The 18,167-nt window shown below is 42.4% G+C and overlaps 1 protein-coding gene across 1 annotated transcript; it reads left to right on the top strand.

Annotated features, from left to right (window-relative positions):
• The first annotated feature begins 11 nt into the window (after positions 1-11).
• Positions 12-16,768, top strand: WEE1 (WEE1 G2 checkpoint kinase). Its single transcript, XM_083725152.1, has 11 exons — positions 12-867; positions 8,191-8,399; positions 9,619-9,685; positions 9,813-9,985; positions 10,301-10,422; positions 12,141-12,287; positions 12,638-12,733; positions 12,828-12,913; positions 13,209-13,379; positions 13,471-13,616; positions 15,233-16,768. The coding sequence occupies exons 1-11, from the start codon at positions 277-279 to the stop codon at positions 15,381-15,383; spliced, it is 1,959 nt and encodes a 652-aa protein (XP_083581278.1). The 5' UTR covers positions 12-276; the 3' UTR covers positions 15,384-16,768.
• The last annotated feature ends 1,399 nt before the right edge of the window (positions 16,769-18,167 follow it).

Raw genomic sequence — 18,167 nt, 5'->3', positions numbered from 1 at the left:
CCTCCCGCCTCCCATGTTTTCAAACGAAGGGGGCGTGCGTGATTGGCTGGCGTGACCTGGCACGTGACTAACGGTCGCGGGAAAGCCGCGGAGTCCGAACGGGCGAGTGTACTGCTGCTGTGGCAAGAGTCGGAGCTTCGTGGAGGAGCGCGCAGGCGAGGCACGGGTCGCGCGTCGTGTGAACGGGCATTTCAGCGCAGGGAGGAGGAGGGAGGCGTGGTTTACTCCTGTCAGCGTCCCGTCTGAACAAGGGAAGGCCTCCCGCGGATCTCGGCCATGAGTTTCCTGAGTCTGCAGCCGCAGCAGCAGCCGGTCGCGGGACCGCGGCGCCTGGCGGCGCGTCGGGCAGCGGCCCCGATACGGCAGAAGCTGCTTTTTTCGGGCGGCGGGAGCGACTGCGAGGAGGAAGAGGAGGAGGAGGAAGACTGCTACGAAGAGGAGGAGGAGGAAGGCGGCAGCGGCAACAGCACCGGGGAAGACTCGGCTTTCCAGGAGGCCGACTCCCCGCTTTCCGTGAGCCATACCCCGGCTCGGCGTAGGGAGCCGCCGCCGCCGCCGCGATCGCCCGAGGAGGTCGCGATGGAACTGGCGCCTCCCGCGCTGCCGGGCGACGAGGGAGACTCGTGGGAAGAGGAGGGCTTCGGCTCCTCGTCCCCCGTGAAATCGCCCGGAGCTTACTTCATGGCCGGCTCGCCGCCGCTGAAAGGACCCCGCCGCTGCTGCGGCCGACCGTCGCCGCCGCGCTCCCGGGTGCTGCCGTGCCGGGGCCACCAGGGTCCCGTTTCTGCGCTGCCCGAGTATCCCGACACCCCGCCCCACAAGACTTTCCGCAAACTGCGCCTCTTCGACACCCCGCACACGCCGAAGGTGAGAGGAGGGGGAAGGACGAGCGGAGGACATTTGCAGGAGGGGGGAAGAGGGGGGATCCGGAGGCTCAGTGGCGGTTGCGGGGCTTTTGGGGGGGGGGGTGGAAAGGTTAGGCTACCCCACCGGCGTGTCGGCTCTGCCGGGGAGTTTCCATTCAGTCGCTGCGGCGGCTTGGTTCGCTTCCGTCTGAGCACGTGGGCGCTCGGTAGGTCTCCGGGCGGCTCCCTTGGCCGACCACCCCGCGTAGTATGTAGTCCGTGAAACAGGCGTTAGAGGCTGCCTCGCTTTTTTACTTTCAGAAGCTTGTTGCAGACCGTTTTGGGTTGATCAGAGCAAAAATGTTATTTTCGGGGGAAAGGGAAGACAATGCAACTAGCGGTGCTCTGAGGAATAGGTGCCACGCCCCTTTCGCCTTTGTCGGTTCCCCCCCATAACTGGCAACTTAGAGAGAAGTGAATCCGTATGGTCCGCCCATGCAGCCTTTTTCGCTCGTTTAAAATTAAGAGCTGCCATCAGACCGTTCTCCAAAACATGTTGAAAGTTGAAATGAGAGACTGTTGCCAAATGCAAACCATACTTGGCAGGTAAAGCCCAGTGCTTTGAAAGTGTGGTGTGCCCCCATGAAATTTCAGTGGCTGCCTTGGTATCTAGGTATATACCAAATGCAGCTGGTGAAGCAGGTTATCGTCAATAAACAGAGGCAACATGTTGGTGTACCTGCGTATTTTCTCCTTTTTGCACTGTTTACATGTGGATTGCCCTTTTAACAATAGCCAGCACTGTAAAGTGCAGAATACTCCCAACTAAACAATGGCTGCTGCTTGATTTCATTGGTTGGAGAGCCTTTTAAACATAAATTCCATTCAGCTACACTTCATAAGTTGGTGCCAAATACTTGAATAATTTTTTCCAGTTCCAAGCCTGTACATCATGCTTATTACATAACAAGCTAGCTTGCCTGTTACAGAAATATTGGCAACTTTGGTAAGCCCTGCCCACAGATTGTCCGTTAAGATTATGTAACTGAGCTACAAATTGTGCCTAAAATAGTTTTTACCCACATTGGAAGATGCAGGGCCAGTTTGCCGCAGCTGTTTGTTGTCCCCACAAGAAAGCTACTCTGGACACTTTTGAGCCCTGAGACTGTCCTTCCAGTTTGCTTAGTGAAATTGAAATGTTTACATTCAGAAGAGCAGTTAAAAAACACTCACCTTTACATCATGAAATCAAACTGCTTTTGTAACAGTTGAGAGAGGGAAGAAAACTTTTTCACTAGCTTTTTTTAAACTCCAGCTTTAAATTTTAAACGTTTTCATGAATGTAATAATATATAATAATAAATATTATTATGATACCATTATTGTCCATGTAAAAGAATCTTGAGAGGAATAGAAGTATTGGATAACTGAATGAATTGGAAGGCCATCTGCTTGTTTTAATGATACATGCATACATTTTGTTAAATGTTGTCTTATAACTGTCTTTGTTATAGTGGGTGGATTGTAGAGCCTAGGCCAGTGAGTTCTCTGTTCAAATCTTTGCTCAAGTATGACGCTCACCTGATGCCTCTGGGCAAGCTACTCAACTGAATTACTGTGAAGATAAAGTGAGACAATGTTTTGCATTGAACTAATTTGAGTATAATATATACAGTGAGGCATATAAATAGAAGAAACATAATACTATGCATGTGTACTTGGAAGTAAGTTCCAGGAACTTAACTATTCCCTGGTAAATGGGCATAGAATTGCAGCTTCAGTGACTAAGCTTCTTGAATAAAAGGATGGAATAGTAATATAATAAGTAAAAAAGAGAGTGCTATATAGCACTTTGCCAGATAAATTTGCAGGATGTTCACATCTATGACCTGGGCATGGTGACAAATTTCTTAGTTGCAGTGTGCTCTACACAGGGCTTTCTTTGCTCTTGACATTTAAATTGATCCATATTGAGAAGTAAGGATGCTACTAAGTGCTCATGCATGCCTATCTTAAAACAGCTGCAGTTGTTTTCAGTCCATTTCTACACACAATTCAAAGTGTTGGTAATTAAGTTGTTGTGGTCCAGGGGTTTTGGGTGGTGGTGGTGTTGAATATCTGTTGTTATCTCTGCAGTGGAGTCTGTCTTCCGCTTCATAGAGCTCGAATCAGTATGAAAGAGGAGCTTTTTAGCCACTGAGGAGGAGTCTCCTCGCCCTTTGTGCTGATTGGAGCCAGAGGGGAAAAAAGGAGGTGAGTCAGCCACTGAGGATCGGCTCCTTGGTCACTCTGGAGAAGAACACCAATGAGTTGGAATTGTTCTGTATGCTCCAGAGCTAAGCACTGAGGAACACTGAAAACACAAGGGGCTTCTGTTTCAAGAGAAATGTGCGCAAGGTCTGTTACATACAATGGAACTTCATGGGAAACACAACTTAAGTTGCTCCAAAAGAAGATAATGGAACACTCAAATTAGTTGCCCCTGCATTTCAGGGGCTGGACTAGATGGTCCACAGGGTCCCTTCCAACTCTACAATGCTATGATTCTGAGTTTAAAACCCTAAATGGTGCAGCCCATGGAACACAGGGCTTTTCCCTTCTGTGCCATTATGTTTACTCCCTAAGATCATGGAGAGGTTATTATTCATGTTTTGATGTCTGGTTGGGATGTAGGAGGAGACTGGGTTTTTTGTAAGATTTTTTTTTAAAAAAAAACTTCGTAAAATTGCTCTTGAGTGTTGCCAATCAGTGCACTGGATAAGCAGAATGCCAGTATTGTAGATAAATAAAATTTCATACGTGAAGCTGAATTTATTGTGTCTCCAAAAATATTTTGGCTTTGCAGTCGTAAGAGTGAATATGGGTTTTCTAACTTTAGAATCAGGATGCAAGTAAGTAGTAATTGTCTTAGCAGCATGGGGTGGAACTAGGGAGCCACCCTCCTGCCACCACCATTGCTGCTGCCTATCATTGACTGCCAGTTTGTTTCTGGGATTAATTCAAGTTGGTCACACTCATATTTAAAGTGCTTAAAGTCCTAAACAATTTAGGCCCCAAATATTTGAAAGGCTGCTTCCTTTCCTACAAACCACCTTGGAGGAAGCACTTTTGGTAGTTCTGCTGTCCTCAGAAGTTTGTATTTATTTGTTTGTGTATATGGGGGGGAGATGAAGATGGCCTTGGAGAGGGCATTCTCTGTGGCAGCCCCTGAGTTGTGGAATCCCCTCCCCACAGGGGTACGTCTGACACCTTCACACTACAGCTTTGGGTGCATGCTGAAGATGCACCTCTTTGGCATTTGACACATAAAAATGTTTTTAGCAACCACCATATTCTTGTGACTATTTGTTTTAACAGTTTTTAATTCTGAATTTTTAATTTTAGCCCATCCTAGGATTGTCTGGTGAAGGGAGGGTCATAATTTATTGATAATAGATGGGATAAAGTGATAGCAAGGTTGAGGCCTAATCTGACACTGACACTAATGTGCCCATGAGGCCCTGACATCCCTGCTACTAAGCCCAGTCCAAGTAATCAGTGGCAGTACTAGTTTTGGTAGGGGATATTGACCTCACCACACATGCTACTATGGGCTAGCTGAAGAGCCAACTCTGTATATATGGTATGAAAACTTTGGATCTAACCAATTAACATTACGTTCTCTTGGTTATGTTTGAGAGTGAAGGGAAGTTCTATTCTACAATGACTAAATTGGCTACCACCTTCTCTCCTTTGAAGGAGCTGGTGTTTCTTTATTCATTAGATTTAACTGCATGGTAGATAGGATTACACTTTCTGGTTAACAATACAATATGAACTTTGCTGTGAATAACTATATAATTTTCATCCCCATTTTATTTTAAGTAGCCTCTGTGCCAGGTATGTCCAAAGTCTGTTTTGGGGGCCTAATCTGGCCCACTGGTCACTTTGATCCAGTTTATTTTCTGGGGTAAAACCCTAAAAAAGCTCAACAAGATCAACCATAAAAAAGCTCAAAAACTCAAAATCCTAAAAAATGCTTAACAACTTCAATCCTCAAAAAAGGTCAATACAGTCATACCTCGGGTTACAGGTGCTCTTCAGGTTGTGTTTTTTCGCGTTATGGACCCACCAAAACCTGGAAGTACCAGAACAGGCTACTTCTGGGTTTCAGTGGTCGTGCATGCGCAGAAGCGCTAAATTGCACTATGCACAGAAGCGCTGAATCACAACCCGCGCATGCGCAGATGTGCTGCTGCAGGTTGCCAACGCTTCGGGTTGCAAACATGCATCCCGCACGGATCACGTTCGCAACCCGAGTGTCCACTGTGACTTTGGTCAGCCCTCACGGCCCTTCACTTCATCAAATCTGGTCCTCTTTGAGAAAAGTTTGGACACCACTGCTCTATGAGCACTATGCATATTATACTTCAAATACATCTTACAGAGAGCACAGTTTTCTTACGTATTACTATTATTTTAAAATGCTATACTGCTAATTTCTATTGGTGATTCTTCTTCACCATCAACCAGACAAAAAGAAGTATGTTTTCACAATTTCAGCAATGTTTAATATTTGCTGTTGCCAGTGTGGGCCTAAATGAAACCATTTATGTTCTGAGAACCTGGCTTTTATCAGAGTTTTGAAACTATATCGAAGCAACCGGTCAGTGGCCAAGTATAATACTGAAAGTTTGGTTATTGGTGGCACGGTGGCAGTTTATTTGTATGTATGAGGGGGCTTTGGATGTCTGCTTTCTTTTGGTTTAGAATATGGCATGAGAGTCATAATGGATCAAAAAAATAAAAAGGTCAAGATACTTCAGTACTGTATTGCTGTATATGGTGTCAGTTGAGTTCTTCTGTTGCCTGTGGTTGAGCAAAAGTTGTAATAGCTTCCACAGTGTATGGCAAACTGTTGGCTCTGACTACAAACTGGAAAGAAAAGTCATCTCTTAGTTGTGTGATTTTTAGTAAACCTGAATGAGGTAAGAAGGATAAAGGACATCTACATCAACAGGACTCAGGTATGACTTTCTAGACTCCCATTTATTTATTGTCAAATTTACCAGTTCATTGATTAACGCTTGCAGTCCTAATAGTGGGTGGGTGGCACCACTTTGCTGTGGTTCCAGTCCTACATGGGTGGACATTTCCAGGGTATGATGTTTGGGGAGTATTTTTCAGTCCCATGAAGCCTTCAGTGTATTTTCACTTATATTTGGAACTACTAAGTGGGGTCCTCTAGAGCTTCGGAGTATGTTGTCAGCAATATGCTGATGACACACAGTTCTGTTCCTTTACATCTGCAGGTGTGGCAGTGGATGTGCTGGACCATTGTCTTGCCTCTGTAATGGACTAGATCAGATAAGACTGAGGAATTGTTAGTGGGCTGTCCTAAACAGGATGGATGGGAGGTTGCCTGCTCTTGATGGGGTTACACTCCCTTTGAGCGACCGAGTACATAGCTTGGTGGTACTTGTGGTTGCATTTCTGTCACTTGAGGCTCAGGTGGCCTTAGTGGTGTGAAGTGCCTTCCATCAGCTTTGACTGGTGGCTAAGCTGTGCCCCTACTTGCACAGGGATTGCCTAACTACTGCTGTCTATGCTCTTGTAATCTCTAGGTTAAATTACAGCAACACGTTGTACACAGAGCTCCCTCTGAAGATGGTTCAGAAACTTCAGCTGGTGCAGAATTCGGCAGCCAGGTTGCTTACTGGAGAAAGACAGTTTGAGCATATTATACCAATCCTGGCCCGACTGCACTGGCTGCCAATTAGTTTCTGGGCCCAATTTCAAGTGCTGGTTTTGACCTATAAAACCTTAAATGGCTCAGGACTGCAATACTTCAAGGACACCTCTTTCCATATGAACCTACCCGAACCCTGAGGTCATCCTCTGAGGCCCTTATTGTGTGCCTCCATGAGAGGTCTTGAGGGTGGCAATACGAGAACGGGCCTTTTCTGCTGTTATTCCCTGCTTGTGGAATGCTCTCCCCAGGGAAGTTCACCTGGTGCCTTCATTATACACCTTCAGCTGCTAGGTGGAACATTCCTCTTCAACCAGGCCTTTGGCTGATTAACGTCTGATGCTCTTTTAAATGTGTTGTGGGAGAGGAGATTATTAGTTTGTTCTTACTTTTTACTATGTGTTTTGTGGTTTTCATATCATGATTTTATGTTGTGAACCACTCTGGGATCTACAGCTCAAAGGCAGTATACAGATTTTAATAATACTAATACTTACTCCTAATTCTTTCACCTAGTTGGCAGATTTGATTAACATGGGTTGATGTGTACATGTTCTTGACTGCAAGATGAAAGTAAGCATGGACAACTAGTCTTGCACATTGCTGTTATCTAAAAACTGTAGCAATTCCTTCTGTCAATAACTGGTCAAAGCCAACAATGTGTAGCTTACAGTGTTTTACTGGTTGGAGTTGTACATCTGTTCTGCTGATTTTAAGTAGGCAACTTCAATGTATAACTAAGTTTGTAATGGCAAGAGCTGGACAGAAGCATCTTTAGTTAGCCTTCTATATTTAGGAGGTGATCAGGTCTTGCTCTTCATCCAGGTGAAGATTTTATGAACTAATAGTTGTATTATCTGATCAACACCTTGTGTTGCATTTTGTGGCATGCCTACAACACTAGCTGTGATTTAAAGAAAGGGTGGGAGAGAGATGTTTGTTTGCCAGAACTATTTTTCTTTTCTATTAACAAACTCTTGATTCAGAAATGCTGTTGATTTAAAGCGTTTCACACCAATTATTGCCTTGGATCCCAAGAAGTTCCACTAGAAGGGGATTGTCAGAAGATGACTCTTTCCTCCTTTGGCATCTCCCCAAACACTTCAGAAAGCTTCTGGGGGTGAGGGTGAGTTGTGGCTAAAAACAGGTCACTGAAAAGCTGGGTGGAGACAACTTCCATTTATGTCCATATCATTAGCTGAGAGAATGTAATAGTTTTTAGGTGTTGTTAGCATGCTTTAAATGACACTAATATGTTTTCTACTCTGGGCTCTTTTGGGAGGAACAACAAGATAAAAACTGATTAAACAATATGTCTAATAGAACTTAGGAAGCCTGCAGGTGAGGCGAGGGGTGTGTGTGTGTGTGTGTGTGTGTGTGTGTGTGTGTGTGTGTTTAGTTCTGCTTTGCTCATTGCTCTGATAACCAAAATCAGTTAGATTTTACATATGAAACAATGAATAGGAAACCCATTTATGCCATAGTAATTTGCCATCGGGGAAGCACAAATGTTATATTTGGAAAGATTATTCATTCGTTTAAATTCCAAATAATCATTAACTTGTTAAGTCAACATGGAACAGAACTGTTAATTTACTTGTTTCCTTTATTTTTCAGAGTTTACTTTGTAGAGCTGAAGGAATGGGATCAAGTTCAGCTAAACTCCGAGGTGGCTCTCTCTTTATGAATGTTGGAAAACTAGTAAAACAGGAATCTGATGTGGGGCAAGCACCTCACGTGAACATTAATCCCTTCACTCCAGACTCTCTCTTCCTTCAGTCATCAGTTGGGCAGTGTCGTAGGAGAAAGAGAACACACTGGAATGAGTAAGTGTCTAGAGCTGGTCATTGATAAACTGCTTAAGAAATAAACTTTTGATAGCAATCCTGTCAATGAAGGGATTGTACTTAACTATCCTTATTTTCAAATGAATAATTGGGTATACAGTTAGGGAGGCTTTAAGAACACAAGTGGTTAAAATTGTACAGCAGAACTTGTAACATTGCCTAACATTGTGAGATATTAGTTTGTAAATCTTGAGGTGAAACTAGAGATTGCTAAACATGGGCTGCAAATATAGCTCTTTCTCTGCTGATGTTATATTCAGTTTCTTTATCTCCATTCTACACATTTGGTTGTTGCTACAGTGGGGCCCAGGGAAACATGGGTACTGTATTTTTTGCTCCATAGGGTGCACCGGACCATAGGACGCACCTAGTTTTTAGGGGGGGGAATAAAGGGGGCTGGCCGTCTTGGCTTCCTCTTTAGCTGCATGCAACCTCTCCAGCCGGGAGAGGCTGTGCACGGCTTTGGCAGAAGTCAAGACACCGAGCAGGATGGATCCCGCTCGCTGTCTTGGCTTCATTGCGGGGACCCCAGCCCCTAAAACAGGTCCAGGAGTGGCGGCAAGATTGCATGCAACCTCGCTGCCACTCCTGGAGATTGCGGATAGCTGCCTGAAGCCTGGAGAACGAGAGGGGTCAGTGCACACCGACCCCTCTCGCTCTCCAGGCTTCAGCGAAAGCCTGCATTCGCTCCATAGGACGCACACACATTTCCTCTTCATTTTTGGAGGGAAAAATTGCGTCCTATAGAGCGAAAAATACGGTAAATTATGACAGCTTCACCTTTAGCATGAGGTCTAATTTGAGCCTAAACGTAACCTTTTACATACCTGTTCTGCTTCCCTTTTTTTAGGAGTCTGACTCCTAGCAGTCTCTCTTCCCTGCATTTGACACAAACACACATCTTACTGCGGTGAGATGTTTATTAATTGACATAATCTATTCAAACAATCGTTCTGTCACATCACCTCAATGCAGCACAGCTTCCCTCATGACTTTTTGTGCACACACCCTCTTCTACATTGTCCCTACTATTGGCGTGGGTGAAAAAAGATGTCTGGACGTGGTCTGGTAGCTATGGCTTGCACAGTTCATGAATTTGATTAAATTGCTTGGAAAGTAAAATGTAACTTATCGATGTAACCTATCGATGAAAGTGAAGGTTTCATAGCATTTCTTTTACTTATTGTTTGTGTCACAGCTCCTATGGTGAAGATATGGAAGCAAGTGATGGAGAGCCTGAAGATGAAACTACGAGACCTGCCAAGGTAAATAAAAATAAAAAACAATCCCCATTTATTCCTAAGTAAGCATTTTTAAAGTTCCATTGAAATCCATAGGATTAACCTTTTAAGAAGCCCTTTTCCTCAAACTTGTTTGTCTCAATCCTTTTAGCGGATCAGCATAACAGAAAGTAATATGAAATCACGATATGCAACAGAATTTCATGAATTGGAAAAGATTGGATCTGGAGAATTTGGTTCAGTATTCAAATGTGTGAAAAGGCTTGATGGTTGCATCTATGCAATAAAGCGTTCTAAGAAACCCTTGGCTGGCTCAATTGATGAGTGAGTAAAAAATTAAATGTAAACTATCCTATGTCCTTGTATTTCACTCCTCTGCACATACTCATTTTTAAAATAATCCCATCAAGGCATGTAAGGATTTGTTCACGTATTGTCTTTGCAGCTACAATACTGAAATGTTTATAGTTGCAAAACTATCATTCATTCACCTGTACATAACAAACACAGCACCCCTATGCCATAGTTCATACCTCTTCCAACTCAAAAAACTTAACTGCTCTTGTAATGTGACCAGCATTCTATGCTTGCTTCCTTAAACCAGTTTCAAGCTTTATTTAATTTGTTTTAATACCACAGGCAAAATGCTCTTAGAGAAGTCTATGCTCATGCAGTTTTGGGACAGCATTCACATGTAGTCAGATATTTCTCTGCTTGGGCAGAAGATGATCATATGCTTATACAGAATGAGTATTGTAATGGTAAGTAAAGCTCCTATTGAATTTACCTTACTATGAATTCTGGTTATTAAGGGAACATAGTTGTAGTAAGATGCTAAACTTGTCTGGGAAAGGGGAGGGAGATCTGCTGACTTATTTGCCAACAAAGTCAATGGTGCACTTGCTAAGTCCTTTTTCTTTCAATGGAATTTAAGCATGGGTACAGGATTGCAGCCATTGGCTTGGACCCAGCCAGGTATGTCTTACATGAGCAGAAAGGCATTTGTGCTTGTAGAAAACAACCTAGCAAATTTTCTTGATTGCTACATCCTGCTGAAGCCCCCCATGCCCCATCACACACTGTTCTGGAGGGTCATTCACCTTTTAAGAAGTGGCTTTTGTGGTGTGTGCAAGAGGCAGAAGTGGGGATTGGAGCTTAGTTTGTACAAGCAGTGCTCTGTTCATCTTAGTCTCTGAATCAGTAGCATTTTATATTAATGTCAAACACATGTGGTTAAGATCAGATGAATTTTAGACAATTTATGATACAACAAAATTCAAATAATTTGTGAGCTTCATAAATAGGCAGGAAGTGAATGTTCTTACAAACATTTCAGCTGATTAACTAGACTTCCTTCCTGAGTCATAAATTGGGGATCTTCATTCCAAGAAAAAATTCAATACCCAGTCTAGAATATTTCAGAACAAAAATATAAATAATCTGGTTTGCTTAATATGGTGGCGCTGTGGGTTAAAGCCTCAGCGCCTAGGACTTGCCGATCGATAGGTCGGCGGTTTGAATCCCTGCGGTGGGGTGCGTTCCCGCTGCTCGGTCCCAGCGCCTGCCAACCTAGCAGTTCGAAAGCACCTCCGGGTGCAAGTAGATAAATAGGGACCGCTTACCAGCGGGAAGGTAAACGGCGTTTCCATGTGCGGCTCTGGCTCGTCAGATGCAGCTTTGTCACGCTGGCCACGTGACCCGGAAGTGTCTCCGGACAGTGCTGGCCCCTGGCCTCTTGAGTGAGATGGGCGCACAACCCCAGAGTCTGTCAAGACTGGCCCGTACGGGCAGGGGTACCTTTACCTTTACCTTTACTTATATAGCTTTACTCATGTATCTTTTTTAGAGTCTCTTTTCTTTTGTCTGTTATTGTCCCTTAACCCTAGACTAGACCTCTCGAACATGTGGCCCAGGGAATTGGATAGAACCCCTACAGCCTACTAGCTCCTTGACAATGCAGTGCATTCCAGATGTTTTTGGGACTACAATTCCTGTCATCATTGGCCACAGCGGTTGGGGTTGATGGAATTTGTAACCCAACAACATCTGGAAGATACCATGTTGGCTATATGTGCCTTACATTATTGTTGCAAGAACTACATCTAGGTAATACATATTAAGTGCTTTGAGCACTTTAAAAGTGTTATACAAATGCTAAGTATTGTTAAACACAGCATGCATTGGCCTTAGAACCAAGGTAGCAATATGGTGCCCTCCAAATGTTGCAAGACTATAGCTCCCATCATTCTATACCATTAGATGTGCTGGCATGAATTTAATCAAATTCATGAACTGTGCAAAGCCATAGCTACCAGACCACTTCCAGACATCTTTTTTCACCCATGCCAATAGTAGGGACAATGTAGAAGAGGGTGTGTGCACAAAATGAGAGTCCAAAATGTCCTGAGGGCACCACCTTGGCTACCTCTGGCCTACAAGAAAATGAATTTTCTTTTACATTACTTAATTTTGCTTCTAGGTGGAAGTTTAGCTGATGCTATAAGCGAAAACTATAGAAGTATGCGCTATTTCAGTGAACCAGAATTGAAAGATTTGCTTCTACAAGTTGCCCGTGGTTTAAAGTATATCCATTCAATGTCCTTGGTGCACATGGATATAAAGCCCAGTAAGTATTCAGAGATCTGGTATTTCCTGCATTGAAAGTGTTTTTAGAGATGATTGAATATGTGGTAGTAAAATAACCAGTGAACCACACCTTAGTAACGGAAACTTTTTCATTCTGAATACAGAAAACAATGAAAGAAATCAGTTCTGAAACATACAGCTGGCCAACTGCTGTTCAGTTTATTTTGGATCTTTTTGTGTGTGTTAGATTATGCTTGTTTGCTGGCTGTCCTGAAATTTGGCTTCTTTCCCAGAAGGCTGTTGGGTTAATTATTCAAAGAAGCCAGCAGATGGTGCAAATTCTGAAACTAGATTATATTTTGACGAATGTCTATTTTTATTCCTTGACAGGTAATATCTTCATATCTAGGACTTCAATTCCAACTACTATATCTGAAGAAGGCGATGATGATGAATGGACATCTAGCAGGGTTGTTTTCAAAATAGGTAGGGGAGCATGGAGTTACATTTTCCTGTGCAACCTTTTATTTGTTTTTGCTTTTGAGAAAATAACCCTTCTTCCCATTCTTCTTTAATGTAGGTGACCTTGGTCATGTAACTAGAATATCTAGTCCACAAGTAGAAGAAGGAGATAGTCGTTTCCTGGCCAATGAAGTTTTACAAGAGGTAAACAGTGTTTTGCTAATGGGAGTTAAATAATTAATTGTATCTTACTAATGACTAGGGTTTGGGTCCTCTGATTATGAATGGAAGGATCCTCCCTTCATTGAAGGAGAGTTACATTCACAGGAGGGCCCCTTCTGAAAGCAGAACTCTTTATTAATAGTCACTTCTTTCCAGCAAGGTGAACTCATAGTGACTTAAACGAACATAGTAAAAGCATGAACAAAGTGAAAACTTAGGATCTATGCCTTGATATATTGTTCTGGTGGGATTTTGTAAACTTTTATTTCCTTTGCAGAACTACAATTACTTGCCAAAAGCAGATATTTTTGCTCTTGCATTAACTGTGGTGTGTGCTGCTGGTGCCGAACCACTGCCAGCCAATGGGGATCATTGGCATGAAATTCGACAAGGAAAACTCCCTAGAATTCCACAAGTCCTTTGTCAAGAACTATTAGAGTTACTGAAGGTAAGAAGGTGATCTGTGTTTCTGGCATCATGCTACATGTTCTTTAAGGGAAGGGTGGTCAGCCTTAATTTTAATCTCTTTCCTATTTCAGCTTATGATAAACCCTGATCCAGAGAAAAGACCCTCAGCAGTAGCTCTAGTCAAGCATTCTGCATTGTTATCTACTGCCAGAAAGAGTGCTGAGCAACTACGAATAGAACTGAATGCTGAAAAATTCAAAAACTCTTTGTTGCAGAAGTAAGTTGAATCCATACTGTGGCAACTTCAGTGTCAGAAATCTAGGAAATAATATTAAGAGCCAAGTAGCAGAAGACTCTGTTCCTTGTTACAAAAAAGAAAACCTAGACTTTATTATGTAACCTCTTAATTTAACTCCAGACATAAGCAACAAAATAAAACATTTTGCAACTTCTCTTGAAGCACACTGAACGTAGCACCAGTGATCTGAAGTACAGCAGACACCATATTTTTTGCTTTAGGTATTGTTTAACAAGATACCAACACTGCATGGAAGCTGCTTGAAACTCTGGTTCTTACAGTGTTTACTTTGATTTGGTAAAAACTGCTTCTAAGTACTCAGGGGCAGGGGGGAGGAAACAGGTTCATATAGTAACATTTACCATGGGGAGAGCTTTGCGTTCCCAGGAGGAGAAAGTATGTACATCTCTGAATGCGAAGGATATGTGCAAATTCTCCCTTTGTATGAGACCATACAAAGTGTTCAGATGATATGCAAGTCACATTAGCTATGTAGTTCCTAGTTTACTACTAAACCAGAAAGGTGTGGTTCAGTGGTGCTGACGGAATGCCTGTCTTGGCAAACGATTGCTGAAAACCTTTTTACTGGGTTTTTTGAAGGGGAGAACAGAGGTTTTTTGACAGCATATTTGCCCTGAAAGCTTCAACTGGTGGACATTTTTAGTAGCCCTAGTTGCAACTTCCTCAGCATTGTGTCGTGTGTGTGTCCCTGTGCATCCACGCAGCAACAGTTGATGCTGTTGCAAACTATTGGGTGACACCTCAGTATTAAGATTGAACTTGACCAGAATTAGTTTGTGAGGTGACAAAACATGCCAGTAACAAAAAGTGGACGTTACAAAGTTTGACGAGGACTAGGGGAACTTTATGTATTAAATATGCCTAATGAATACAGCTACTAGGTCTCAGCTTTTGGTTCTACAAAGTGGAGGTCAAAATGCAAGGTATTCTCTTCCCTCCCTTTAAAGGGAAAACACATAAGTATATTTACAGGATGGTGAAGAGAGCATAATATCAAATATTAAAACACACTACCATTCAGGCAAAATCAGAGTTTAGGAAATGACTGTTATCTAGTTAAGTTGGGGGAAAGGTACTAATAGAAGATGAGATTGCAGAAAATGGAATGAATTCTTTGTATCTGCTTTCATTGTGAAAGATGTGATAGAGGTGGGGAGAAAGTGGACAGGAAGTAGTTTTCTCCCTCTTAATACTTGAACCCAGGATTAGCAGATGAATTTTATATCAATAAAATATCAGAATTCCTTGCTCCAGCATGCATTTTAAGGTAGTGTTTGGTTTTATGATAAATTTTTATTGTCCAATTTTCTGTGAATTATTTTTTTTATGTGCACCACTTAGAAATGTGGGCCACTAGAATGGAAAGCTGGACTAGATAGGCCTTTGGTCTGATCCAGCAGTGCTGCTGCAGTGTATTCTTGTAGAAAGCTGTGTGATTCTGCTAATAGTGCTGGTAGACCAGAAAAAAATGTTACAATAAAATGTTTGCATCCTGAATTACTGTTCTTGTCTCTTTAGAATGATTTTGGATGCAAGTTATTTGGTGGCAAAATGACTTTTTTTCTATGTTCCAGGGAACTTAAGAAAGCACAAATGGCAAAAGCAGCAGCAGAAGAGCGAGCTCAAATTACAGATCGAATGACAACTAGATCTACAGCACAGACTAGAACAACTCGTCTTAATGGAAAGAAAATGAACCGTTCAGTTAGCCTGACAATATATTGAATTGGCCATTCCAGAAAGCTTTCAAGAAGATTGTGGAATATTCCTGGACTAGTTTAGGAGAGGAAGAGGATTCTGTTTCTTTAAATCACTATCATTGGTGTTATAAAGAAATCTTTTACAATTTTAGTTTTGCCAAATGCAGTTAAATAACTGTAGGATCCAGGCTTCCTATGAGTGGCACTCTGCTCATTGAGGTCTCTCACCACAGGAAGGAGCAAATGTGATTTTTCACCAACCCTCCCTCCCTGCAGCTCCTGAAAATCTTCTTCAGAGGATAAAGGGACCCTCCAGAAAATGGTGGGAGGTGGTGTGGGAGCTGTGGGTGGAATTGGAGAAAATTGCTGCTTTTGTCCAGCAGAAGCCTCCAATGGGTATCAGGCTTTTCTGTGAATGGAAGAAACTCTTCTGTTGCAGAATGTCAAGTCTGGATCTGACCCTATGTGTCCTCCTGCTCCTTAAAGAAACCAGGACGCTAACTTTCAAGCCTTTTAGTTACACTGAATAGTATACCATCCAGAGTTAACCACTATAGTGGTTTGCTGCTTCTCATTCTTAATGCATTTCAGGGGAAAGATCTTTTCCTAGTAGTCTAATGGGCTTTTTTGAGTAAACTACTCTATTTGGAATGGAGGGAAAAAATGACATGGGGAGAGGCCAAAGGCCAACAGGCTGAACCATACCTGGTGTCAGGTAAACTATTGTGAATTTTACTTGTGTATTCAACTGGGAGCACTTTGTTAGGCATTGCGTAGACCACAGGAAAAAGCCTGTGGAAACATGCCATGTGAAACTGCTGCTATTTTTAGTTTGTATTTGCTGTAAAACTGTAGCATTAAAACAATCATTGTGTTAGTGGGCTTTTAAAAAAAATTATGTGAAAAATATCAAAGCTGCCCTGCTGAAAGCAGCTTCATTCTCTGAAGCTAGTGTATTGTGTACAGTCAGTGCACCAATTTTATATTTGAATTACATTATTAGTGTAAATGTTTGTTTGTCATTCTTTCTAATAAAGTTCTCCAAAAGTTAATTCCTCCCCTTCACCTCATCTTCCCTTTATGTGTTAATATTTCAGTGTACCTGTTGGCATATTTTTAGAACTTGTACATAAGTATACTGTTACCATTTTCAAACTGAATGTATAAAAGTGTTATAGTGTACGATACTGAAAGCTGTAGTTTGAGACACCAGAAGCTCCAGCTAAAATCTATTTCAATTTTAGTTGCAAAATTAATATAATTGGCCCTCCTAATGATCTGTTCTGATATTGCCAAAATAGATGTTACCAATTACAGGCTTTTTGGCTTAAACAAACGTTTTCTATATGAATGTTTAACTTTGTTCTTAATTAGTATTGAATCAGATTATTAAAGTGACATTTTGAAATTTTGTCATGTTTTTGTCAGCCTTGAGTATCATATCCCATTGATGGTCTATAAATCTACCTGTGAAGAATATTTTTGTGTGCACGCACACACACACTGAGCTGGTCATTCCTGCTTGTTCATCTAAATCCTGTTGAGGAAACTCTTGTCTGTCTGCGTTTGAGGCAAAACAAGGGTGTAGTGCTTTCCAGTCTGTCAATAAATATGAGCTCTTTATTGTGGTAGTTGCTCAGTGTTTGTTTATTTAATATACTGCCTTTCTCCAAAGCTGGGATTCCAAGGTACCTTGCAGAATTTAAAAACATCAATTACAAAATATAAAATAAAGTACTGTAATTCAAATACATAATTCACATAAAGCTAGCAATTTAAACATTTGCCCAGTAATCAGCATCATATACACCTTGGTTTCCAAAGGCTTGTCTAAGCAGGAAGGTCTTGGCCTGCCAGCAAAAAGAGAACATATCTAACCTGGGAGCAGCCACAAAAAAAGCTCATGTCACTGCCAACCATGTTTCAGATGTGATGAGTGAGGGGAGATGCTCACCTGAGGATCTTAGCCCACAGACAGATTCAGATAGGGAGATCACGCTTTGAGACTCCTTAGGGTAGTGATAAAGCGGGATATCAAATCCAAACTCCTCTTCTGGATGCAGGCTACACAGGGCTTTATAGTTCATAACCAGCACTTTGCATTGTGGCTGGAAACGGACCGTTGGCCAGTGATGTTTTAACAGGAGTACCATACTCCTTGTAATTAGCTGCAGTCAGCAGTCTAGCCATATCATTCTAGACCAGCTGACGCTTCTGACTACTTTTCAAAGGCAGATCCATGGAGAGAGAGATAGTAGTCCCAACAGGAATGTAATGTAAGGCATGCATCACCATGGGCAGATCTGATATCAACTAAGGGGTGCAGTTGGTGCATGAGCCATAGCCACCACCAAAACCTGGGCATCCAGGTACAAGCTAGAATCCAGGTACAGTCGTACCTTGGATCCTGAATGCCTTGCGAGGAACCTTTTGGCTCCTGAATGCTGCAAACCCGGAAGTGAGTGTTCTGGTTTGCAAACGTTCTTTGGAACCCGAACGTCCGATGGGGTTTCCGTGGCTTCCGATTGGCTGCAGAAGCTTCCTGCAGCCAATCAGAAGTTGTGCTTTGGTTTCCAAACATTTTGGAAGTTGTACGGACTTCCGGAATGGATTCCCTTCGACTTCTGAGGTACCACTATATACCCATTAACAGAAGTGGCAAATAGGCAGCCTGCTTAGGGAAGTTTTTTAATGACGTTTTAATATATTTTAATCTCCTGTTGGAACCGCCCAGAGTGGCTGGGGAGACCCAGCCAGATGGGCGGGGTATAAGTAATAAATTATTATTTTATAAATATAGCTGGCCATG

This window comes from Podarcis gaigeae, assembly GCF_964106915.1.
Source record: "Podarcis gaigeae genome assembly, chromosome: 1".
Lineage (NCBI taxonomy): Eukaryota > Metazoa > Chordata > Lepidosauria > Squamata > Lacertidae > Podarcis > Podarcis gaigeae.
The sequence above is the reverse complement of the archived record's forward strand: the minus strand, read 5'-3'. Positions and strand labels throughout refer to the sequence as shown.